The following is a 25,974-nucleotide window of genomic DNA, read 5'->3' on the forward strand; positions in this document are numbered from 1 at the left end:
CGTACACACTTCCCACGCCAAAATCCTTGCTCAAAAAGAAAAGGGTATATTAATCAACAAAAACGCAACAATCAATAGAGGGTTCTATCCAAATAACAAATCCCTGCTTAAAATAAAGGGGAAGGTATTTGAATTAATTTGTATTTCAGGTTTAGTCAAAACAAATTTTTTTTTTAAAAATTTGAATTACTGAACAGTACAATGACAAGCTATAAGCATACAAAACACTTTGTCTATTTAGATATTTTAAAAAATTTTTTACAGGTCATGCTTTTTTTTAAACAAATTTTTTAATAAACTCTTATTTTACCCGAGCATGCCAGGTTTGCATTGGAAGTAAAGTCAAAAACAGAAAACTCACACATTTCAATCTGCAGAAAACTAAACTTGGGCAGAATATATCAGTATTTGTTATAAAAAGTTTTATTGAAAATAAACGTATCTATTTTGTATGCGAATAAGAAGTTGGATTGAAAAGAAGTATGAATTATCTGTGGATAAAAAGTAGTCAAAAAAAAGTTCAAGTTCAGGCTTGAACATGTAGGAAAAACCGTGATATGTTTTGAATGTTAATTTGATTTAGGTTCAATTCCCAATCAGGTTTTAAGAATAGAAGAATTGAAAAAGTAGGCTATAAAACTGTTAAGTATGCAATGTGAAAAAAGCTTTAGAATTTTAGAAAAATCATTTTAACTGATGTTTAGGAATTATTTATATTTTTATTGCATTTAGGTGGTCATCAATGGTCATGACATTCAAGGTCAAAGATCAGAGTTGATGTTGGTTTTTTTTTAAATAAATTGTTTGTGTGCAAAATATTTCATGAATCCCTCAGCTGATTTAATTTGTAGTTCACCATAGTACTATCACAATGCCAAAAACCCAGTCAGTGTATGACATATATTGTTATTTACATATTCGGATATTGTGACTTTTTTTTACTATTATACTTACATGTGATACTAAGTTAGCTTCAAGTAAAACACTACTTTTAAATCTATTTCTTCATTTTTTTCAGCTGCCAAGAATGATATCAGTACAGCAGAGACCGAGACAAAGCAGGCTCAAATGAGGTAAATTCATCCAAAAAATATAGTATTTGTGTAGATTTTTTATGAATATGCATATGTTTGATATCCACTATTCTGTAAATGTATGTTTAATTTTATATAAAAGACTAATTGTCTACCGTCAAAAAGATAAGATATTAAAACAAGAAACAAACTTTACCTATACTTCCAGGGATTTTGCTGTAGGTTTCCAAATTCTAGCTTAATTTTCTCAATCAATAATGATGTTCTGGAAACCAGTAAAATATGGCTGTCAGAACAGTGATACTATCTCCCAACTTTACAGCGCTGCGCGCTGAAGTGTGTACGGTCAAAGTGTAACACAAGTACGACAGGTATTGGTACTACATTACTGTGTATCGACAGTACTCTAACAAAGTCGATCGCGCTGAGTAAGCGTTGATTTGATTGGTCGAACTGAATACACACACCTTTCTCAGCACTCGTGTGCACATGAGTAAACTTGCGAGAATGGCGGGTTATGAAAATGTTCTTCAAGTGAAATATTCAGTGACAAGTTTATAAATGAAGGTCCATATATGAATTTATCCTGCAACTGCCACCGCATTGTCGGAATACACCCACCGTATATATATTTTTGCTGTATATACGGCAGTGACGGAAAACAGCTGTATTTTGGAATCTTAGCACGTGCGTCAGTTCGACTGACCTACTTCAAAGTGAAACTACGTTTAAAAGACGAACATATTTCTGTGATATTTGACACCGTTTCACATAAAAATGATTATTTTTGATGATTATTTTCATGACTGTTGGAGGATAAATAGAATACATAGTCAGTGTTTTAAAATATAAGCTGTATTTCTGGCTCGGGACAGAAAGACAAAAGTGGCGATTTCTTTACCCTCGCCAAAATACAGCTTATATTTTAAGACACTGACCATGTATTCTTTATGTATATACTATACATACATATATGGAACGTCATCACCATCGTGCCAAGCCCCTGTGCTCCGGAACCCAGTTTTGTCTGATGTTTGACCCTTCCAAATTACATGTAAACTGAATCGCTATCGTGACCCAGATAGTTTAGCTTGTACACGAGGTGTGAAAGGAAGTGCAAATGCTATCTACCCTATACAATGGACTTTCCCACTCTCAAATCAGTGTATTGGGAAAATATATCACCGAACTGAAGGGTCGACCTGGTCAGCTGGTGACAAAGTTCGAAGGGCTGGTTAGCTTGACGATCATCAATCAATATGTGCGTAATTTTCAAAATACACTGACTGTGTTGTCCATATTGAAAGAACATCTGCATAATAAACATTTAAATGTATAAATATTAGATATATTGTAAATTTAGCTGGTTAAACCTTGCAAGTTGCAGTTATACACATATAGTTGTGAGCTTATACATGTAATGCAAATCACCTTGGTTACTTACATGTCTGACAAAAAAACAGGGAAACTATAGGTCTAGCCGGTGTACACGACGGTACACATATAACGTACTACTTCAAACATGTACAATTCCAAGGGCCGTGTTTACACCAGAGGGAAAAGTGAAGATAAAAAAACGAGAAAAAACTGTTTATAATCTACATTCGGAAGGACTCTCATATTCAGCCATCAGTGATAAGACCGGTTTGTCTAATCAGGATGTCGCAAAATTATGAAGATTTTTTATGCGACTAAGTCTTTAGCGCCCATCGTCAAACGGAAACCACTGAAAAGTAAAAAGGTGACTCAAGATGTTATGGAATTCATCGAATTCAAAAAGAAATGTAAGCCAAGTATTTAAGATGCTCTGGATTTCCCTGCTTCGTTCATGTCTGGATTTTTCCGACAGTGTGGATATGTATAATCACGGAAGGTATCATATAAGTTGTTCATAACAACATGGCATATATATGTGTGTAACAACCCATGTGTTCAACGAGTACCAGATCTTTATTAAATGCTTAAAACGTAACGTAAAAGTTGTCGTTGTTTTGCATAGTCATGTAATTATATATAATCGCACACGTGTGTATACACAGCCACGGTCCTGGTACAGTACATACTCCGTGTTCGCCCCGCCCCTTTCGGCACAGAACCAATCAGGAAGGTCGATACATTGTTTCAAGCTTATCGGTTGGCGATTCAATACAATCAACAGTTGCTGTACTACTATTGAAAAAGTACCGTACACACTTCAGCGCACAGCGCTGTAAACAGAAACCCCCCCCCAAAAAAAAACGCAGACAAATTTTCCATATTTAGGATGGGGTTCTATTCCCAAAGTATCAACAAAATCCCTTGCTTACAAAAAGTAAAGGGAAAAGGGTGGGATTTGAATTATTGATTTGTAATGTCCAACAGGTTAAAGCATGCCCAACAAGAGATTAAGAAGAAACAGACAGATCTGAAGAAAACTGAACAAGGATACACAAAAGACCAGACTGCTTATGAAGCTATCACCAAAAACATGGCTGGTCTTGAGGTTAGTTAGTTATATTTTACCAAACATTTGTTTTTTATCAGGTCATGCTTTTTTTTAAAAGCAAATCATTTTTTTTTTTTAATATATACTCTTTGAATTTTACCCTGAAGGCATGCCTAGGTTTGCATATGAATTAAAGTCTATTAAAACAAATAACATCACACCTTTTGCCACTATTCATGATCAGTATAAAAACATAATTAACTGTTGAGACAGACAATCAATAATCAAGGTTATTTAGGTTTTATAAAAAGTTTTATTGAAAATGAAACGGATATCTATTTTGTAGGCGGAGATGAAGAAGTTAGGATTTGAAGAAGGTAAAGATGACAAATTATCTGCGGAAAGGAGAAGCCTCAGTCAACAAGTTCAGAAGCTGCAGGAGAAACTTGAGACACTGGAGGCAAGGTAATAGTGATGATGCTATCAAATTTGTTAAAATTAATGACATTGACTTTCATTCAAGTTAAGGCCTAGGTTCCTCTTGTTTTGATATATCAAATAAGCAGTGTTTTATGCCACATGAAAACTTTCCCAAGTTTTGATGCTATCTGGTTTTATTGTGATTTAAACATCAGAAAATAGTTTCAATAATATAAAACTCTAATTAGTTTAATGCTTGAAATGTTTAGGAAATTAAACCTTGATATGTTTTTGATGTACCATATTTGGATTGTTTGGTTTCAGATTTCCACAATTACAGTTTGAGTACAAAGATCCTGAGAAGAACTTTGATAGAAGCAAGGTCCATGGACTTGTATGTAAACTGATAAAGGTTGCAAATGTGAAAAATGCCACGGCTTTGGAAGTGTCTGCTGGAGGAAAGGTAATTCATCATCTAACCACTAAGGGTTTGGTTCTGTATTCCAAAATTTCTCCATTATTCTCATACAATATTGATAAAAAAAAAATCTTTGCATATTAGAAACTGGTACATACAATTCCTGAAATTTGCAATATGATTCTGTTAAGAGTTTTACTGTTTAATATTGTGTATTATAGCTGAGGGTGCAATATAATCAATATCCTTTTCCATCTGATTCCAGCTGTACAATGTGGTTGTAGACACCGAGGTAACGGGTAAAAAGCTGCTACAGAAGGGAGAGCTGAGGCGACGATACACCATCATTCCCCTCAACAAAATATCTGCGCGCAGTATCAATGCAGACACAGTCAAACGGGCTGAACAACTGGTAGTTACCTCATTGAAAGGATTTAGCTAATATTCTCTTTTTGTCTTGCCTCTGACAAAGTCGTCAGGCGAGACTATGGTGTTACTTTTCTTGTGGCAGCACCTTCAACATTGCATTTATGAAGTTTTGTATTTAGATAAAACCAATTTTAACTCGATATATAGTTAGATCACATAGTAGAAATCTCAACACACCTTTCCTTTGCAAAATATCAGGTCAGTTTCTCAAAAAGTTGTTCTAACCAAACCTGAAATATATTTGCATTGTAGTATGGACATTTCAACACATCCTTTAGATTATGTGAATTTAAAAAAAAACTTCATTCATTTTTACTAAGGTTTAAAAACTTTAGATTTTTGACAAATTGATATGGAATCTTTATTACTTCTAATTGTCTAATTAGTTTATAATCCAATTGGAATTGATTCTATAATATATCTGATGTATTTTCCTCATAACTTTTTTTTTTTTTTTTTGATAAAAATGATATTATTTAGGTGAATTTACATGTTTCTATAACGTATACAAAGTGCTTCCATATTATCAAACTAAAGATTTGGGGGGGGGGGGGGGGGGGGGGGAATGAAATTTTAGTAAATTCTGGTGTCTGCTTAAAACAATATGGGTACAGGTACTGACAAAGTGGGACAGGCTAGATGTTATTTGAATGTAAATGCTCATGATTTTTTTTTTTTTTTAAATGAATAAGATTTGTTGTTTGATTTTACTCAAAATTCTATTATCTAGGTTGGGAAGGGCAATGTTAACACTGCTCTGTCCTTGATTGGGTATGAGAAGGATCTTCAAGCTGCTATGGAGTTTGTGTTTGGCTCAGCATTTGTATGTAAGGATATGGATACAGCCAAGAAAGTTACATTTGATGAGAGGGTGATGAAGAAATCTGTTACATTGGAGGGTGACTCGTTTGATCCTGCTGGTACACTAACAGGAGGTAAATATTAACCTAACCCTATTGCAAGGTGTTTTAGTATTATCTCTTATTGAGCTCAGATTTTGCAGTTAAGCAAATTGCATCATTTCTTGAGTAAGGAGGTGTGCTAATGTAGTAATGTAGGTTATGTCTCATCCTGAAAGTGATGTGCAACATTGCATGGCCACAAATTGGAATACCCGGTAGTCTACATTTGGTCAAACCTCTATATGATACAGACATGTTTACAGTGTGATTGTGCACTACACTGGCTGTTGCTGTCTGGTCATCCTGTACATCATTATTCTCAACACTTTTTGAACATAACTTTACCAGTAGTGCATATCGCTTAATGATGTCTTGGTCATTACTCTTCCAATGTCTATAAGATTTATCCTGCTGTGTGGTGTAGGTGCCAGGGCTCAAACTAGTTCAATCCTGGAGAAGTTACAGGAGTTTCAGGACATTCAAGGAGAGCTGCACAGCAAACAACAGAGACTCTCCGAGGTAGAGAGGGAACTGAGCACTCTCACTAAGACTGCTGAGAAGTAAGTGTTAATACCCCTACCAGCCCCACTGGGTTTGACCCTATTAGCATGCGATCCTCACCAGGACTTGAGAAATTGTCTCTATTGTAAAACCTTAGAAAGGCAGTTAAGGAATATACTTTAGATGGCAGTTAAAATCTTAAAGCTTGGCACTGCTTGGAATAGGTGTTCCAGTCAATAACTGGTACAAGGAATTATTTCTATTGACTAGAAATGCATGAATTTGTTTTACACCCACTAATAGTAGTAACCTAGCTGTGGTTATCTAGAAGACATTTTAACATGATTTCACTTAAAATCATTAGAAAAAAGGTTGTAAATGGACCATCAAAATGTTTATCTTATGGATATTTTTTTCAGATTTACGAGTATGAAACAAAAATACGACCTCAAAGTGCAAGAAGCAGAACTGGTAAAAGCAAGATTGGAGCAGAGCTCCCATCACCAACAGTTAGAGGAGATCAATTCTCTACAAGCCTCCATAGGTAGCCACACTATTTAACCTATTGACCTGATTTAATGCTATGTGCACCAAGATCCAAGAGAAAATACTACTAATTTAATCTAAAACACTTTGGGACTTAATCACTGTGTTTAATGTTAACTACAGAGCAACCTGCTTATTTGCATAGCACTTTTTTCCTGACAAAATATGCAAATAACTGGAGTATTCGTATAGGCGGAGTTGGGTTTTGGCCCCTATTATACACATGTAGATTGTCAGGTAGGTACTCAAAATTGGCGCTACATATATGATTGTTTACGTTATTTGCATTAAAAATATATTTAAAAAAATATTATTTAAAATATAAGAGTAAATACGAAATACACGGGTTGAAACAATAGACTGTCTTAAATGACCGTGACATGTGTATTGTTGGTTGGGTTTGTTTTGGAAAATGGCGCACACACACAAAGAGTTGTCGTTCATTACACATATGCCCCCACAATGCAACGCGCCTAGTAAACAATCATGACGAACGCAACCTGCCTCAGCGATTGTTCAAGTGCACAGAACACAGGTTTGTTGAAAATCCAGCTTATTTCTCTAAATATTCATCATCTAACCACTAAGGGTTTGGTTCTGTATTCCAAAATTTCTCCATTATTCTCATACAATATTGATAAAAAAAAAATCTTTGCATATTAGAAACTGGTACATACAATTCCTGAAATTTGCAATATGATTCTGTTAAGAGTTTTACTGTTTAATATTGTGTATTATAGCTGAGGGTGCAATATAATCAATATCCTTTTCCATCTGATTCCAGCTGTACAATGTGGTTGTAGACACCGAGGTAACGGGTAAAAAGCTGCTACAGAAGGGAGAGCTGAGGCGACGATACACCATCATTCCCCTCAACAAAATATCTGCGCGCAGTATCAATGCAGACACAGTCAAACGGGCTGAACAACTGGTAGTTACCTCATTGAAAGGATTTAGCTAATATTCTCTTTTTGTCTTGCCTCTGACAAAGTTGTCAGGCGAGACTATGGTGTTACTTTTCTTGTGGCAGCACCTTCAACATTGCATTTATGAAGTTTTGTATTTAGATAAAACCAATTTTAACTCGATATATAGTTAGATCACATAGTAGAAATCTCAACACACCTTTCCTTTGCAAAATATCAGGTCAGTTTCTCAAAAAGTTGTTCTAACCAAACCTGAAATATATTTGCATTGTAGTATGGACATTTCAACACATCCTTTAGATTATGTGAATTTAAAAAAAAACTTCATTCATTTTTACTAAGGTTTAAAAACTTTAGATTTTTGACAAATTGATATGGAATCTTTATTACTTCTAATTGTCTAATTAGTTTATAATCCAATTGGAATTGATTCTATAATATATCTGATGTATTTTCCTCATAACTTTTTTTTTTTTTTTTTTGATAAAAATGATATTATTTAGGTGAATTTACATGTTTCTATAACGTATACAAAGTGCTTCCATATTATCAAACTAAAGATTGGGGGGGGGGGGGGGGGGGGAATGAAATTTTAGTAAATTCTGGTGTCTGCTTAAAACAATATGGGTACAGGTACTGACAAAGTGGGACAGGCTAGATGTTATTTGAATGTAAATGCTCATGATTTTTTTTTTTTTTTAAATGAATAAGATTTGTTGTTTGATTTTACTCAAAATTCTATTATCTAGGTTGGGAAGGGCAATGTTAACACTGCTCTGTCCTTGATTGGGTATGAGAAGGATCTTCAAGCTGCTATGGAGTTTGTGTTTGGCTCAGCATTTGTATGTAAGGATATGGATACAGCCAAGAAAGTTACATTTGATGAGAGGGTGATGAAGAAATCTGTTACATTGGAGGGTGACTCGTTTGATCCTGCTGGTACACTAACAGGAGGTAAATATTAACCTAACCCTATTGCAAGGTGTTTTAGTATTATCTCTTATTGAGCTCAGATTTTGCAGTTAAGCAAATTGCATCATTTCTTGAGTAAGGAGGTGTGCTAATGTAGTAATGTAGGTTATGTCTCATCCTGAAAGTGATGTGCAACATTGCATGGCCACAAATTGGAATACCCGGTAGTCTACATTTGGTCAAACCTCTATATGATACAGACATGTTTACAGTGTGATTGTGCACTACACTGGCTGTTGCTGTCTGGTCATCCTGTACATCATTATTCTCAACACTTTTTGAACATAACTTTACCAGTAGTGCATATCGCTTAATGATGTCTTGGTCATTACTCTTCCAATGTCTATAAGATTTATCCTGCTGTGTGGTGTAGGTGCCAGGGCTCAAACTAGTTCAATCCTGGAGAAGTTACAGGAGTTTCAGGACATTCAAGGAGAGCTGCACAGCAAACAACAGAGACTCTCCGAGGTAGAGAGGGAACTGAGCACTCTCACTAAGACTGCTGAGAAGTAAGTGTTAATACCCCTACCAGCCCCACTGGGTTTGACCCTATTAGCATGCGATCCTCACCAGGACTTGAGAAATTGTCTCTATTGTAAAACCTTAGAAAGGCAGTTAAGGAATATACTTTAGATGGCAGTTAAAATCTTAAAGCTTGGCACTGCTTGGAATAGGTGTTCCAGTCAATAACTGGTACAAGGAATTATTTCTATTGACTAGAAATGCATGAATTTGTTTTACACCCACTAATAGTAGTAACCTAGCTGTGGTTATCTAGAAGACATTTTAACATGATTTCACTTAAAATCATTAGAAAAAAGGTTGTAAATGGACCATCAAAATGTTTATCTTATGGATATTTTTTTCAGATTTACGAGTATGAAACAAAAATACGACCTCAAAGTGCAAGAAGCAGAACTGGTAAAAGCAAGATTGGAGCAGAGCTCCCATCACCAACAGTTAGAGGAGATCAATTCTCTACAAGCCTCCATAGGTAGCCACACTATTTAACCTATTGACCTGATTTAATGCTATGTGCACCAAGATTTAAGAGAAAATACTACTAATTTAATCTAAAACACTTTGGGACTTAATCACTGTGTTTAATGTTAACTACAGAGCAACCTGCTTATTTGCATAGCACTTTTTTCCTGACAAAATATGCAAATAACTGGAGTATTCGTATAGGCGGAGTTGGGTTTTGGCCCCTATTATACACATGTAGATTGTCAGGTAGGTACTCAAAATTGGCGCTACATATATGATTGTTTACGTTATTTGCATTAAAAATATATTTAAAAAAATATTATTTAAAATATAAGAGTAAATACGAAATACACGGGTTGAAACAATAGACTGTCTTAAATGACCGTGACATGTGTATTGTTGGTTGGGTTTGTTTTGGAAAATGGCGCACACACACAAAGAGTTGTCGTTCATTACACATATGCCCCCACAATGCAACGCGCCTAGTAAACAATCATGACGAACGCAACCTGCCTCAGCGATTGTTCAAGTGCACAGAACACAGGTTTGGATCGATGCTATAATAAATAAGCAAATCTCATCAAAAGATGAGGCATATAAATATTTTATTCAGTAATTCTTCTGTACAATGCTACTGATATGGTCTGGGTAATAACTAAATGTCGATATCGATGCATCGAACGTAACCTGTAATGACGAAGTGTGAACCAATGATTAGATAACGTACATTGTGTCAAATCAATATGCAAGTTAAAACACATTTCATAAAACTTTTATTACGGGAAAATCACAAAAATACCTTAAAATCAATTAAAAATTTTCGATTTTTTGGAATTTTTATATGCATATAAGCGGGAGTCAATGTTTTAGTCGATGCAAATACATGGGATTAAAATACAAAGATAAAGAAGAAGAAAATCGGGATCTGAGAATTTTATGGAAATCAGCGGGTTATTCAAATAAGCGATATGCAAATAAGTGGGCTCCTCTGTATTTGTTTTCAAAGCATTGTAAAACTAGCCTATCATTGAAAGATACCCACTCCTGTAATCATGATATCAAGTTATATTTAATGAGTTGGAGACTAACTCCTGAAAATTAAACATTGACATTGTAATGAAAGGCGAGGTTTATAACATGTCATCTAACCACTCATAAATGGATGCAAATTTTACTTCATTGCAATATATTATATGTCACTATATAATAATATGGCATTCAAACATTGTATATTGTTCCACTCCGGAATGCTCTTGTTATCATTTTAGCATGAGCCTATCCATTACAAAAACAATAGTGCTACCTTGTTCTTACAAGCAATTTTACATTACACAGAGGAACAGGAAGAACTGCTGAAGAAAGCCAAGGAGACCCAAGATAAGGCATCTAAGAAGGTGAAGGACCTCGAAAACAAGATCAAGAATGCTAAGGCCGTGAGGGAGCAGGAATTAAAGGAAGCTCAAACGGCTGTCACAAAGGCCAAGAAAAAGATGGAGGAATCCAGCAAATTGATGAAGGAAAAATACCAGGTATGGTTCAATAGGTATTTGGTTTTGTGTTTAGGGTCAGATGAGTATCAACCCATAGATGTTTGGTCTATAATTATGATTATGTTACAGAATCTTAGAATGAATGCTGGTTTGCATGTGAGATTTCATTAAGCTGATTTCATATTTTGTTGAGAGAAGCACATGCTCTTTTCTTTGTGCGTGTTTGTAGGGGGGAGGGGAGTATTGATATATACATTAGTATTTTTACAATATTTTACAGTAGACATGTTTATTTTAAAGATACAAACATCTCCTGATGTTAGCCATACAGCTATCTATATTGTGCAGGAAGACATTGTTTTATTATTTGCTATCATCATTTGGCACTAACATACAACAATTTTCAGCTAAAATAAGTAACAATTTTTGTACTAGGAATCCAACATAGAACAATTGTTAAAGGATATTGAAAATGAACATTATAGATAATTGCTATAGATATTAAAAAAAAACACAATCTATTGCAATATTCACCATGGTTGTTGACAGGAGGTGGACAGCCTTAAACTCGAGATAGAAGAGCTAAAGAAAGGAATCAAGGGTTATGAGGAACAGCTGGCTACAGTGGCAGAGACCGTTGGACAGTACGAGGCCCAGTTAGAGGAGCTGACAGAGAAGGCCAAGGAAAGCAAGGTATGTGTTGTGTGTGGCACAGCAACTTTAGGTAAAGTCCAAGGAAAATAAAGCAGGTATTGAATGTGGAGAAAGCATGGTTTGTTTTGTGGCTGTATGTGACACGGTTATTAAGTGAATCTGTAGAAAAGAGGAAAACAAGTACACGTTGTCACCAACTTTTGTCTCAGTTGGAATAGAAAGGATAAGCTAAACATCTATGTTGTCTTGATGAAGCAAGGAGAATAAATCATTTGTTCAAAGAATTTATTTGATAGTACACATGTTTCTTTTCAGTTATACCTGGTATGCAAGTATCAGCCTGTAACTTTATAAAAAGTTCTACAAGCCTATATTAAAAAAAAAAGTTCTACAAGCACAAACTTTAATATTACATTTTCACTAGCCTCAACATGAAAACTATAAACAATGCAACTGTACATGTACATGCCTATTCAAAAGAAGCAATATTTGTGACTGATGTTCACCAACATTTGGCATCCCTCAAAACTCTCAATTCTAGAAAAGCCACAGCCAAGTGGTTTTGGTTGTAGATACCCTGTGACCTTAAAAGGAATAAAAGTTGTTGAAGCCTTTGTGTGGGCTGGGACCTGAATTAGGTCCTATGAAAGGAACACATTTTCTTATAGCTGGTCTTCAGTATATTGGAAAAGAACACAATTGCCAAATTCTGCCACATTTTATTTAGTGTTTGAAGGCGGAGATGAAAATGCAATGTTACATTTTTTGTATGCTTTACCACTCTTTATTCTCTTCTTCATTTCTAGGCATTGGTGAAAGAGGCCCAATCGGAGCTAAACAAACAGAAAGAACTGCTGAAGGCTTGTAATTCAGACATCAACCAGAAAGTGGAAGAACAGCATAGCCTCACAAAGGAGCACCATGCTGCTGAACTAAAGATTCAAGAATTGGAACACAAGATGTCCAAATTCCAGAGTGACTCCCAGGCCGCTGCCAGACAGGTATATTTTTCCATCAGATCCATGGGTTATTAGCTCACCGGTTACGAGTAACCGAGAGCTAATGCTGTCACCCCAGCGTCCGCGTCGGCGTCCCACCCCAAAAATTTAAGTTTTTGGAGTAAGTTTTTGGAAAGCTTGTAAGTTCAAAAGTATACACCTCATGCCCTTCTAGATTGGTTTATACCTTCATTAGAGGTCTAGGAGTGATGTTATGGCAAAATCATGCAGAAAAAAAATTGTGATTTTTTTGCATTTTACCATTTTGGGGACTTAACTTTTTTTGCACCAAAACTCACTTTAAAGTTGTTTTTTTTGCACCAAAACTCACTTTAAAGTTTTGGGGGTAAGTCCAAAAGTATACACCTATCACCCTTCTAATTTGGTTTATACATTCATTAGAGATCCAGGAGGGATGCTGTGGCAAATCATGCAGAAAAAAATTGGCATTTTGGCATTTTACTATTTAGTGTACTTACTTTTTTTGACACAAAAACCCACTTTAAAGATTTTGGGGGTTAGTTTTTGAAAGCTTGTAAGTCCACACCCTTCTTATTTGGTTTATACATCCATAAGAGGTCTAGGAGCGATATTATGTGACATACAATTTCAAAATGACATGCTTATACATACATAAAAAATGAATGCATAGTGTGACTGCTGCCGCCGATGAACTTTCGCAATCATTTATCGCACTTATTTTGTTTATAAAACAGGTTGAACATTTGCTCCAATCTCATCAATGGATTATGGACGAGAAGAAGTATTTCGGTAAGGCAAACACTGCCTATGACTTCAAGGCTAATGACCCAAAGGAAGCAGAGAGGCGGATACAGAAGCTGATGGAGACGAAGGACAAACTGTCAAAGAGTGTCAACATGAGGGCAATGAACATGTTAGGCAAGGCAGAGGAACAGGTACTAACTGAAAGTAACATATTAACTAAATAAATATCCTACAAATTTACTAAATTAGAACTGAATTTCTAATATAAACTTTATTTATTTTACAACAATTGGGAAAGAAATTATATCGACTTACATTAATTATGCTTTTTGACTTGGATGGAAGGCTGTGAGGGGTCTTGGTGTGGGAGGAATGGGAACCCTGAGAAAACCCACATAGTTAGACAGGTGTCCCTACACAATTACATGTCTGATTGGTAATCAACCCCAGCTACCTCGGTGAAAGGCAAGTGAGTCAAAACTGCCACCCAACCATCAAATTTAGATTATTTTCCAAAACAGGCTAACTCAGATTTCAAAGTTGGAAGCTGTAAGCCTGATTTTCAGTATATGTTAATATGGAGATAACTTAAGTAAAATTCTTTTAAATTTTTAACGTCATGATGCCTTTGGCACCTCCCATTATAGTCGTGGTGGGAAAATGTTATTAGTGACACTTTTGTTTCCGGCTAACAATTCCTCTTTTCTGTCATACAAATGATATACATCCGCAGCCTAATATAGTTCTATTTTGATAGCAATTATTGACACGATTTAACTGATGTAAGCCGTGTTTACTGCAATTATTTAAAATGAAATATGAATGTTTTGTGTTCTAGACTATTTTAGAGTATAAATATAAACATTTTCCTCATCAGTATATGCAATTTTGATGGCGTAGGATTACGTAGTTCTGTCTCGATCCTGCCTTGAAAACGAAAGTAAAAAATCAGTTTGATCGTCGTGGAAATTTACATGCATTCACAGTGATCGTCGTGGAAATTTACATGCATTCACAGTGATCGTCGTGGAAATTTACATGCATTCACAGAGAAACTATCCACATGTCTTAGACTCATATGTTCATCCTGAGTTCATATGCAGGAACATTTCATATAAGCCTAAAACCAATCCTATTTACATAGTCAAATGCACCCGAGCATTCCACGAGATAACTTCCGGTTATGTCTAATGTAACTAAACCAACGACCGTTCGCAGTTTCATATTCATTTGTATGTCGCTAGAATATGCAAGAAATATCGCCAGGAAATAGGAATTGAAGGCAAGTTGTAACAAACTACATTGCCGTTTTTCGTGAGGATTTTATTAAATAAGGTTATTATTTGTTTATTTGAAAAGAATCTAATGATTATGATCCGTGACTGATGTACTGGCGTCAATGTCAAAACTAGATATGTCTCGTCAGACAACGCGACCGCAATTTTCTATCGGAGTTAAAATATGTTACTAGGTGTCATGTTTGCTAGGCCTATATAAATAAAATTAAAAAAAAACTTAGGCTGTGTACATCTTGGATTTTATCTTTGGTTGTACAACATATTCTGTTAATAGACCGATTTGTCGTTCAGTTGATTTTTTTTTTTTTTTCCAAAGTTTACAAGCAGCTTTACTGATTCAGGAGTATATCAATAATCTTCCACAAGCATCAAAGAAATAGGGAAAGAACTATATATACTCAGCTATTGGAAAGTTGTCAGTAGATAAATATGTTATACATGTTTTCTTGAATATATATAGAATAGGAATAACCAGATTAAGACATTTCATCTGATACAAATGTAACTGTCTGACTATAAAATACAATTTTAAATTTCTTATTATATGACCTCAGACCCTGACATTTCTCAGGGCCTTTGTCCCTTTGATTTAATTCTTTACAATTGATACTGATCACATTGGTGTTACACTTTCATTGTCCACAGACGGCAGCAACTTAAATGTCTCAATCCACAATTACCTTGTATGTATATATAGAGGGTGAACAGGAAAGTTACTTTTCAAGAACTGAATACAGTTGAAAAGGTGGATTATATAAAATTATTGGTTGATCTTCATCTTTTGTACATATATACTTTACTGTGTGTAAATTTTCAAATGATTACCACTCTGATTAGCTTTAAAATACCTGAATTCCAGTATGCTGATCTGCTGAAGAAGAGAAAGATTGTACTACACGATAAAGCGAAGATTGCTGCAGTTATAGCAGAATTGGATCAGAAGAAAAACGAAGCATTAAAAAAGGCATGGGAACAAGTGAACAAGGTAAGAAGAACTAGGCTACTTTCCACTTGAATAGATTTAGAAAACATCTCAATAGTTTCTGACAAATGAATGTTGTTTTATATTTCTTCTTCCTTCTCTGTTGATTTTCCTTTCCTTTCTGTCTCATCTGACATTTATAATTGATCAAAGTTATCTTCAGAATTTTCTTGTATGATAAACATCAATAAGTAGACCTATAAGTAAAAAATGCTGTTTTGTTGTAGGACTTTGGCTCTATTTTCTCCACACTCTTACCTGGAGCGTGTGCTAAACTGATGCCTCCAGAAGGTCAAACAGTTCTTGATGGATTAGAGGTCAAGGTCGGATTCGGAGATGTTTGGAAAGAGTCGCTTGGTGAACTGAGTGGAGGACAAAGGTATATTTCACTGACAAGATTGTCAAAGACTAGTGATAACTTTGATTTTGTAATGATATTGGTTTAAGATATTGATAAAAGAAAGTTGTATTGGGCTTTTATTATCAGTTCTAAATTTTTCCCAATGTTTACTCAAAAGGATGAAATTAAATTTACACGAATTAAATTTTCCTGATTTACAGATATGATAGTAACTTATTTTCACATATGTCTCAGTATTTTTTACTGTAAATGGCCTATCATCCCGTACAGATGACTGTGTACTGAAGTAATTCTAAAAATGATGACAACCAGTATACAAATGATAGAAGTTACATAACACAACCAATATGATATTTAAGAGTGTGACATTTGATGACTACACTGTCACCTTCATCATACATATGAATCAGAAGATATGGCATCCCAAAAGGGGGGAAAATTCACCAGATCAGAGAAGAAGCAATCCCAGTCCCAGCTCAATAAATCGCTACTTACGGACCATTCTGCGCAGCAAAATCACAAAATTGACTGGGAGAATTCAAAAATTGTCGACAGGGAAAACAACTTGTCCAGATGGCTGGTCAGGGAGGCCATCTGGATATGCCGCACTGGTCCAAAACTAAACAGGGGCGATAGGGACCACAGACTCACTCTCACATCAATGACCAAATGTTAAACAAAGTGTAGCCGATTCAACTACAGTACATCATACCATCTCGTATACTTCTTTGATTCTTTTTTATTTTTACCATCTCCTCACACTATTTGCTAACTTGGTGTTAATAGGATTATTATAGAGACAGTCAATCGAGTCCAGTACCATCTCGGACACTACATATGTCAGTGCTAGTACGCTTCACATTGGTCATTAGTCTGATAAAGTTGACAGTGTAGTCATGGAAATGTTATACTCTTAAATATCATATTGGTTGTGTTAAATAACTTCTATCATATTTACATTACCAACCTGAAGAAAACGTTCGAGAATAACCAGTATACACTATTGAATTGTTCTCAGTTTATTTATAAATGCCAATGTATCATCTGTATTCACCACTGAACTGATCTCAGTGTGTAAACCTGTACAGCTGTATGTGTAGATTATGTTCAGTTTCCTCTGCCTTTTTTGCCCCCGCCATGAATGAGGGGATGTATAGTGTTACCCATGTCTGTCCCGTCCCGTCATGATGCAATGTAACTAGCTAATCTCAGGAACTGCTGATGTGATCCTCACCAAACTGTGATATGAGGTGCCAAGTGGCAGCGGGGCATTTATGTCTGACAGACATTTTCTAGTTCAATAGAGACATTCTTTACTAAATGGGTATTTCCGTAGGTGATTTCCGGAATGCTATATTTACAATTAAAAAAATGGCGGAACATGGGATATATATCAGCATGAATCAATAGGATGTATAAAATAATATTCTAATATGTTCGTCTTCTAGTGCCTTACAATATAATTGAACAAATCAATTTACAAACCAATATGAACATGCTTGCTAGTGACGCTACTAATATTGTCATTTATATCACAGATAACATTTATGCTTTCCATATTATTAAATGGACCAAATTTTCCAGATCACAACTATAAACTGTAAATTAGTGAAAATATCATCCCTGTGGCATTAACCAGCGATACGGTAGTGTTACCCTTTGTTTGTCTATACAGCAGTCATTCATTTATTGATAGTGTCAGATAGGATCTGATATTTTGCATGAAAGTGCTTTTGGGATCAGACATCTTTACTTTGCAGTCAAATTGGTAAATTAAATTTCAAATTATGAACAAAAATATCATTCTTAACTTTTGACATTAAAAGGGTAAGAATTTTATGGTCAGCTCCATTTCTACATATATCTGGGGATTGCTGTCATTCATTCAGAAATGTTACCATCACATGATTAACTTATACCTTTTCAGATCACTGATTGCCCTTTCCCTGATCCTGGCCATGTTGCTGTTCAAACCTGCACCAATCTATATTCTGGATGAGGTGGACGCTGCATTGGACATCTCACATACACAGAACATTGGTCAAATGATCCGCTCCCACTTCAAACATTCACAGGTACAAAAAAATTAAATATACTGCATTAGACTGCAGAGAACTATGGTTGTCACTACATTATAATTTGTTTAATAGAATATGAACTTGTACTACTTTCAATTTATGTGTCCTAAACACTCACAAACAATAGTTCTCTCATGATGTCTTGTAAATCACTTATATTTCGCAAACTTATCGTATTTCTAGAATATATGATTTCGCGAATGCTGATCTAGGAATGACTTCAACTTACTGAATGATTAGCTATAACAGTCATGTACACCACAATATTCCTATATCGCTAACTAATAAAATTTGAATTTGTGATCACCTGTCCTCACATATTACCATGAAAATAGATCACCCACAAAAAAAGTAATTTTACAGTTTTCTACTGTTTTGAATAATTGTCATAATGTTCTACACATTTGGGAAAGAGATAAGAATATGCCAGAGTATGAACAAACATCCCTGTATATAGTTGTCATATGTAAGTGGGAAGGAAAAATTCATTTTTAGGTGATTAACTGTATGTGCATTTTTTTTTTTTTTTAATTTAAATCTGTCCATCATTCTTAAACAGTACTTATTATCATTAAAATACTGGACTGGTCTTTCCCAAATCCATCAATAGCTTTCTCTCATTTCTTGATTGAAGACAATTCCATGCCAAGAAGGACAAAACAAACAGGCAACCATCTTGGATTTTGATACTGTATGTGTACTTATTTTAGCAGTATTCTAATATCAGCGCCTGTTATGCTCAAGTCATTGCGCTTATTCAAGTGCAGCACTGTAACTTCTCCGATCTGTCATTCTGCATACATGATGATTTGGTCTATGATCTTTAAATGAGGTTTATATACATCAAACATTCAGTGGCAGCTGATCTCGGACGTTTTCCACATACAGAATGATTATGTGATCTTTATAGTCCGACATTGCTCTAATTGGTTTCGCTATGAGTTATATGTCAGTCTGAAAGGAATCCAAAGTTTGGGTGGCATTCATTTGTTTCAGAAAAGTGTCTACATACCTTACAAAGTCCATGTCAAATAAGAAGTATTTGTAAATCTCACTTTGAAAAGGCATTGTCCAATACATCAACACAAAGTTTTAATAAAAAGATTATAATACCACAAGGTGCATTATCTCCTAACAGATAAGCCTATTAAAAAAGAAATAGTAAAGATGTCTTTAGGAGGATGGGCTCTGGTTAAAGTAATTGTGCTCAAATCTCAATAGTTTTGCTACTTGCAACTGAGTTGACAAGATTTTCATGAAAGTATGAACAATTTTTTTTTAATCTTTTTCAGTTCATTGTGGTGTCTTTGAAGGATGGTATGTTCAACAATGCCAATGTTTTATACAAGACTAGATTCGTGGATGGAGTTTCTACAGTGACTCGTTATGTGCAGCACTCCAGATCTGGGTCTTCTTCTGTTGTTTCCAACAAAGAAAATGAAAAGATGACAAACAAGAAAAAACAGAACTCCAAACGTGCACGACTTGAAGAAATCACAAACTGACCAACATCAAATTAGCGTGAAATGAGAAATAGCAACGTTAACATCATTGATGTCGAACAGAATTTCATTGAATTCAAACTATTCCTGGGGAAAAAATGGATTTAAACAATTTTCATCATCATGTGGATTTATGGTTTATTATGGAACCAGACAAAATGCCATAATAGTCTTATTATGAATTACTTATTGTCTTATTTATTTCATACATTGACAATTCATATCAAATGTTTTGTTAAAATCAGAAACAATACTTACAATAGGCTGATCAAGATCATTGCAGAAATAGTACAACAGATTTAACATATGATGACCAATTTTGTCTTTTTTTCTTTTCTTTTTTTTTTTCAAATTTTTAATATTTATGTCCACAAAAATATATCATTCATGTATATTCTATCGCATATCAACTCTTAACTTTTTTCATTCACAAATTCTTTTTACTTACATTTCTTTCTTTTCTTTCACTTATTTTTTCCTCAACATTCAGTTTGACACAGAACACAAAAAAAGATGATACTGTTTATATCTCTTTGTTTTTTATAATACAATGCACTTGTTTTACAATTTGTCTGATACAGGTAGGTGAACTTATAATGGGATGATTTGACGCTAATTTGGACCTATAAGTTGAATTCAAACTCTTGCAGATAAGTTTTCACCATAACTTACCGAGAGCATTTGTTTGATAACATCTCTCTGGGTCACTCTCTAGTGGTGGACACTTTAATAGAGTTCGCCTGCCACCTTAGTTTAGGTTATTGCAGGGAGGTGGATTTACACAGTTTGATGTGAATCAGAATAGCTTCTTTATCGCCTAATTACGAATATTTCTCTGAAGAAATTGAAACCTTTGAATATTCAGCTATGAATAATATTTGGTTTTGTATAATTTCCATATATCATTGAACATTCAATATTTTTTTTAGAAAATAACAATACATTGTACATGTACTATATGCATGTATGTGTGTTTTTCTTACAAGAGAAACACTTCTGAACATTTCTCATGCTATTTATCTATGAATGATATTTTAGTTTTATACACACACACATCTATGCAATAAAACATTTAAATAAGAAATATGCAGTTATTTGATATGTTCATGTAATCTCTGAAGTGGATGGAGAGTAGTTCATTGTTTATATAGATAAAAATTGCCAGAATTTGGGGTCAGTGCATGAAAAAGAGTGCAATTCATACCTCCTTGCTGTAAACATGTTTATGAGTAATCTATCACAAGAAAGTTATAAAAAGCTTTGAATCACCAGCATGATAACATCCAAAGTGCAATGTTTGGTTGTTTATTACAAGCGCAGTCTTTCGAGCACTTTACTTACACATCACAATCTTTTTCATTTCCATCATGTTAAAGACAAAAATTACCTCTATTCTCTACAATTTTTGACAAAAAATGCATCTGAAAAATTGAGAAACGGTGCTTGAAAAGTGGTTGAATTTTGGTATGCACCTGACTGCTTGTATTTGATCCTTTTCACCAATTTGACAAACTGTCAAAGAGCGTCAACATGATGGCATTAGAGATGTTACACAAGGCAGAGGAACTGGTATTCACTTAAGGTTAAGATAAAGTTGTTGTGAAAGATGAGTTATAACATGCCACCTAGCCACTGTATGGCATGACTGAGCATATAGTGTTATGAGGGTGGGGCCTCGAAAGGAAATTGGCAGGTTGAAACCATATTTGGGCCGAAATATATCACTGCAAGAGGGCCTGGAAGGAATGTTTCAGAACTATTCACACTTGGTGAAGCAATTGCTTCAGGGAGTGTATTCCCATATATTTTGCTTGACAGTACCCATCTTATATTAGTTCTTGAATAGTCTTTGTCAGTGATCCCTTCTCTTGTTCTTGTTAGCTCACCGGTTACAAGTAACCGTGAGCTAATGCTGTACCCCCAGCGTTGGCGTCCCACCCCACTTTAAAAAGTTTTTGGGATCAGTTTTTGGAAAGCGTGTTAGTTCAAAAGTATACACCTCACCCATTTCTAATTTTATTTATGCATTCATTAGAGGTCTAGGAGTGATGTTATAGCAAAATCTTGCAGAAAAAAATGTGATTTTTTTCGAATTTTACCATTTTGTGGACTTAAATTTTTTAGCACCAAAACTCGCTTTAAAGATTTTGGGGTAAGTTTTTGGAATGCTTGTAAGTCCACGCCCTTCTGATTTGGTTTATACATCCATTAGAGGTCTAGGAGCGATATTATGTGACGTACAATTTCAAAATGACATGCTTATACATACATAAAAAATGAATGCATAGTGTGATTGCTGCCGCCGGTGAGCTTTCACAATCATTGATTGCACGTGTTAATTGTTGTTAATAGTTCTATCTTGTATAAGGTAAATTGGTCACACCTGCTCTCGCAGTATATCGATCCTTCCTGTGACTGAAGGGGAATGCTGAAAGCAGGTTGTCTGCCTGCCTGTACAAGATCATGTCCAGATAAATCCTAGTTTTCATCAAAACTGAAACTATATACATGTACATTTGTAGATGTATTTACCACAAACTGAATTCTGCACCTGCACCACTTGTTTTGGCAAGCTTATAATGTTACCGCATTCCAAAAGAATATACAAATGATGGCATTTTTACCCCTTCCACACAAATTTGTGAACTAGCCATGCGATATCTATGATCACAAACTTGTATTCAAATATTGTTTTTGCCACGTACGATCTTCTATAAAGAATCTATAACTCAGAAAATCAATATATTGTTACACTGTATAAGTCAGAATATTCATAACATCCTAATATATGCAAGAAGGCTAGTTTCATATAGCCAAATAATCTATGTACACACAGTGTACTTGTGTCACCTTTTATTCAAACTACCTTGGTCTAGTGGTTAACAAGTTAAAGACTTGTACCTGCTGGAGTTCGATACTGATTGGACTGATTCAATTTTTATCATTGTTTTATTATATGCCTTTCAAAATTTACCAGGAGTATTATTATCCCCTCGCGACGAAAGTCGGGGAGGGGATATAGTGTCCGTTCGTACGTACGTACGTATGTTCACTTTTTGTCAGCGCTCTTGCGACTTCATTTTTGAACGGATTCTGACCAAACTTCATATATGGGTCCAGCATGGGAATACCTCGAACGAGTTCGTGTTTCAGGGTGCCAAGGTCAAGGTCACCGTTACTATTTATAGAAAATCTTTGTCAGCACTCTTGCAACTTCATTTCTGAACGGATCCTGACCAAACTTCATATATGGGTCCAGCATGGGAATACCTCGAACGAGTTCGTGTTTCAGGGTGCCAAGGTCAAGGTCAAGATCAGCATTACTTTTTAGGTCACCTGAGACAAAGTCTCAAGTGACCTATTCTAATCCCCTTTTGTCCGTCGTCGTCCGTCGTGCGTCCGTAAACAATTTACATTTTCGACTTCTTCTCCAAAACCCCTAAACCAAATTCAATGAAATTTAGCAGGAAGCTTCTATGGCTAAAGGTCAACCAAAATTGTAAATTATATGGTCCCCATCCCCCAGGGGCCTCAGGGGCGGGGCTAAAAAGGGTCAAATTGACTAAAACTTCAAAAATCTTCTTCTCTACTCTCAGATATGGTGGAATCAAACACTCTTCATAGATGGAAGGGTCTTAAGGTGCTTTACCAAAATTGTAAATTTCATGACCCAGGGGTCTCACGTTTGCCCCTGGGGAGGGGGTAAACTTTACTATAGTTTATATAGGGAAATCACATTTTTGACTTTTATTTGTTTTATTTCTATTGGAATTCATTCTAATTTGGTTAACATTATCAGCATGGGATGGCAGTTTGATGGCATGCACATGTTGGCCCTGACTGACCCCCAGGGGCTGATGGGCGTGGCTAAAAAAGGACCAAATTGACTGAAATTTCAAAAATCTTCTTCTCTACTCTCGGATAATATGGAATCAAATACACTCCATAGATGGCAGGGTCTGAAGGTGCTTTACCAAAATTGTGAATTTCATGACCCCGGGGTCTCACGTTTGCCCCTGGGGAGGGGGTAAACTTTACTATAGTTTATATAGGGAAATAACATTTTTGACTTTTATTTGTTTTATTTCTATTGGAATTCATTCTAAATTGGTAAACATTGTCAGCATGGGATGACAGTTTGATGGCATGCACATGTTTGCCCTGACTGACCCCCAGGGGCTGATGGGCGGGGCTAAAAAGGGCCAAATTGACTGAAATTTCAAAAATCTTCTTCTCAATATCGAAATAAGTAGGAATCAAATACTCTTTATAGTTGGAAGGGTCTTAAGATGCTTTACTAAAATTGTGAATTTCATGACCCCGGGGTCTCAAGTTTGCCCCTGGGGAAGGGGTAAACTTTACTATAGTTTATATAGGGAAATCTCATTTTTGACTATAATTTGTTTGATTTCTATTGGAATTCATTCTAATTTGGTTAACATTATCAGCTTGGGATGGCAGTTTGAGGGTATGCACATGTTGGCCCTGATTGACCCGGAGGGGCTGATGGGCGTGGCTAAAAATGGTCAAATTGGCTGAAATTTCAAAAATCTTCTTCTAAAGACTGAAATAAGGTAGAATCAAATACTCTTCATAGTTGGAAGGGTCTTAAGGTGCTCTACTAAAATTTATTAATTTAATGACCCGGGGGTCATAAGTTTGCCCCTGGGGAGGGGTTAAATTTTACTATAGTTTATATAGGGAAATCACATTTTTGACTGATTTGTTTGATTTCTATTGGAATTCATTCTAACTTGGTTAACATTTTCAGCATGGGATGAAAGTTTGATAATATGCAAATGTTGGCCCTGACTGACCCCTGAGGGCTGATGGGCGGGGCCAAAAAGGGTAAATTAAATTAACTGAAATATTTCAAATCTCAGGTGACCGTTAAGGCCCATGGGCCTCTTGTTATAGAAAATCTTTGTCAGCGCTCTTGCGACTTCAATTTTGAACGGATCCTAACCAAACTTCATATATGGGTCCAGCATGGGAATACCTCGAACGAGTTCGTGTTTCAGGGTGCCAAGGTCAAGGTTAAGGTCACCGTTACTATTTATAGAAAATCTTTGTCAGCACTCTTGCGACTTCATTTTTGAACGGATCCTGACCAAACTTCATATATGGGTTCAGCATGGGAATACCTCGAACGAGTTCGTGTTTTAGGGCGCCAAGGTCAAGGCCAATGTCACCGTTACTATTTGTAGAAAATCTTTGTCAGCGCTGTAATGCGACGTCATTTTTGAACGGATCCTGACCAAACTTCATATATGGGTCAAGCATGGCAATACCTCAAACAAGTTCGTGTTTCAGGGCGCCAACGTTAAGGTCAAGGTCACCGTTACTATTTATAGAAAATCTTTGTCAGCGTTGTTGGACTTCATTAGCTCACCTGGACCGAAGGTCCGGTGAGCTTATGCCATGGTGCAGCGTCCGTCGTCCGTCGTCCGTCAACATTTGCTTCAAATCGCTACTAGTCAAAAAGTTTTTATTGGATTTTGACCAAATTTGGTCAGAAACATCCTTGGCAGAAGGGGATCAGATTTTGCATAAATGGTGACTCTGACCCCCAAGGGGCCTGAGGGGCGGGGCCCAATAGGGGAAATTGAGGCAATTCCTTTAAATCGCTACTAGTCATAAAGTTATCAATGGATTTGAACCCAATTTGGTCAGAAACATCCTTTGGAGAAGGGGAACAGATTTTGCATAAATGGTGACTCTGACCCCCAAGGGGCCAAAGGGGCGGGGCCTAATGGGGAAATAGAGGTTATTCCTTCAAATCGCTACTAGTCATAAAGTTATGAATGGATTTGAACCCAATTTGGTCAGAAACATCCTTTGGGGAAGGGGAACAGATTTTGCATAAATGGTTACTCTGACCCCCAAGGGGCCAAAGGGGCGGGCCCATTATGGGAAATAGAGGTAATTCCTTCAAATCGCTACTAGTCATGAAGTTATGAATGGATTTGAACCCAATTTGGTCAGAAACATCCTTCAGGAAAGCGGAACAGATTTTGCATAAATGGTTACTCTGACCCCCAAGGGGCCAAAGGGGCGGGGCCCCATATGGGAAATAGAGGTAATTCCTTCAAATCGCTACTAGTCATAAAGTTATGAATGGATTTGAACCCAATTTGGTCAGAAACATCCTTTGGGGAAGGGGAACAGATTTTGCATAAATGGTTACTCTGACCCCCAAGGGGCCAAAGGGGCGGGCCCATTAGGGGAAATAGAGGTAATTCCTTCAAATCGCTACTAGTCATAAAGTTATGAATGGATTTGAACCCAATTTGGTCAGAAACATCCTTGGCAGAAGGGGAACAGA

General features: G+C 35.9%; 1 protein-coding gene and 1 long non-coding RNA gene across 3 annotated transcripts in view; both read left to right on the forward strand.

Annotated features, from left to right (window-relative positions):
• LOC117325485 (structural maintenance of chromosomes protein 2-like) overlaps positions 1 to 20,597 on the forward strand; it is a 32,656-nt gene extending 12,059 nt beyond the window's left edge. Inside the window, exons 9-24 of one of the 2 annotated variants that reach the window (XM_033881742.1) lie at positions 1,019 to 1,073; positions 3,396 to 3,516; positions 3,806 to 3,924; positions 4,204 to 4,342; positions 4,563 to 4,709; positions 5,457 to 5,661; positions 6,053 to 6,188; positions 6,549 to 6,673; positions 10,896 to 11,089; positions 11,600 to 11,743; positions 12,511 to 12,705; positions 13,419 to 13,619; positions 15,586 to 15,711; positions 15,936 to 16,087; positions 17,997 to 18,144; positions 19,440 to 20,597. In XM_033881742.1, the coding sequence (XP_033737633.1) occupies positions 1,019 to 1,073; positions 3,396 to 3,516; positions 3,806 to 3,924; positions 4,204 to 4,342; positions 4,563 to 4,709; positions 5,457 to 5,661; positions 6,053 to 6,188; positions 6,549 to 6,673; positions 10,896 to 11,089; positions 11,600 to 11,743; positions 12,511 to 12,705; positions 13,419 to 13,619; positions 15,586 to 15,711; positions 15,936 to 16,087; positions 17,997 to 18,144; positions 19,440 to 19,652 (2,420 nt within the window). In that variant the 3' untranslated portion in view covers positions 19,653 to 20,597. The remainder of the gene's footprint in view (positions 1 to 1,018; positions 1,074 to 3,395; positions 3,517 to 3,805; positions 3,925 to 4,203; positions 4,343 to 4,562; positions 4,710 to 5,456; positions 5,662 to 6,052; positions 6,189 to 6,548; positions 6,674 to 10,895; positions 11,090 to 11,599; positions 11,744 to 12,510; positions 12,706 to 13,418; positions 13,620 to 15,585; positions 15,712 to 15,935; positions 16,088 to 17,996; positions 18,145 to 19,439) is intronic. The other variant, XM_033881741.1, reaches the window with a different exon arrangement.
• On the forward strand, positions 1,917 to 3,002 carry LOC117325486. Its single transcript, XR_004532272.1, has 2 exons — positions 1,917 to 2,136; positions 2,693 to 3,002. It is a non-coding gene; the product is annotated as an uncharacterized LOC117325486 (long non-coding RNA).
• Positions 20,598 to 25,974: the final 5,377 nt, after the last annotated feature.

The sequence above is a fragment of the Pecten maximus genome, chromosome 4 (assembly GCF_902652985.1).
Source record: "Pecten maximus chromosome 4, xPecMax1.1, whole genome shotgun sequence".
Classification (NCBI taxonomy): domain Eukaryota; kingdom Metazoa; phylum Mollusca; class Bivalvia; order Pectinida; family Pectinidae; genus Pecten; species Pecten maximus.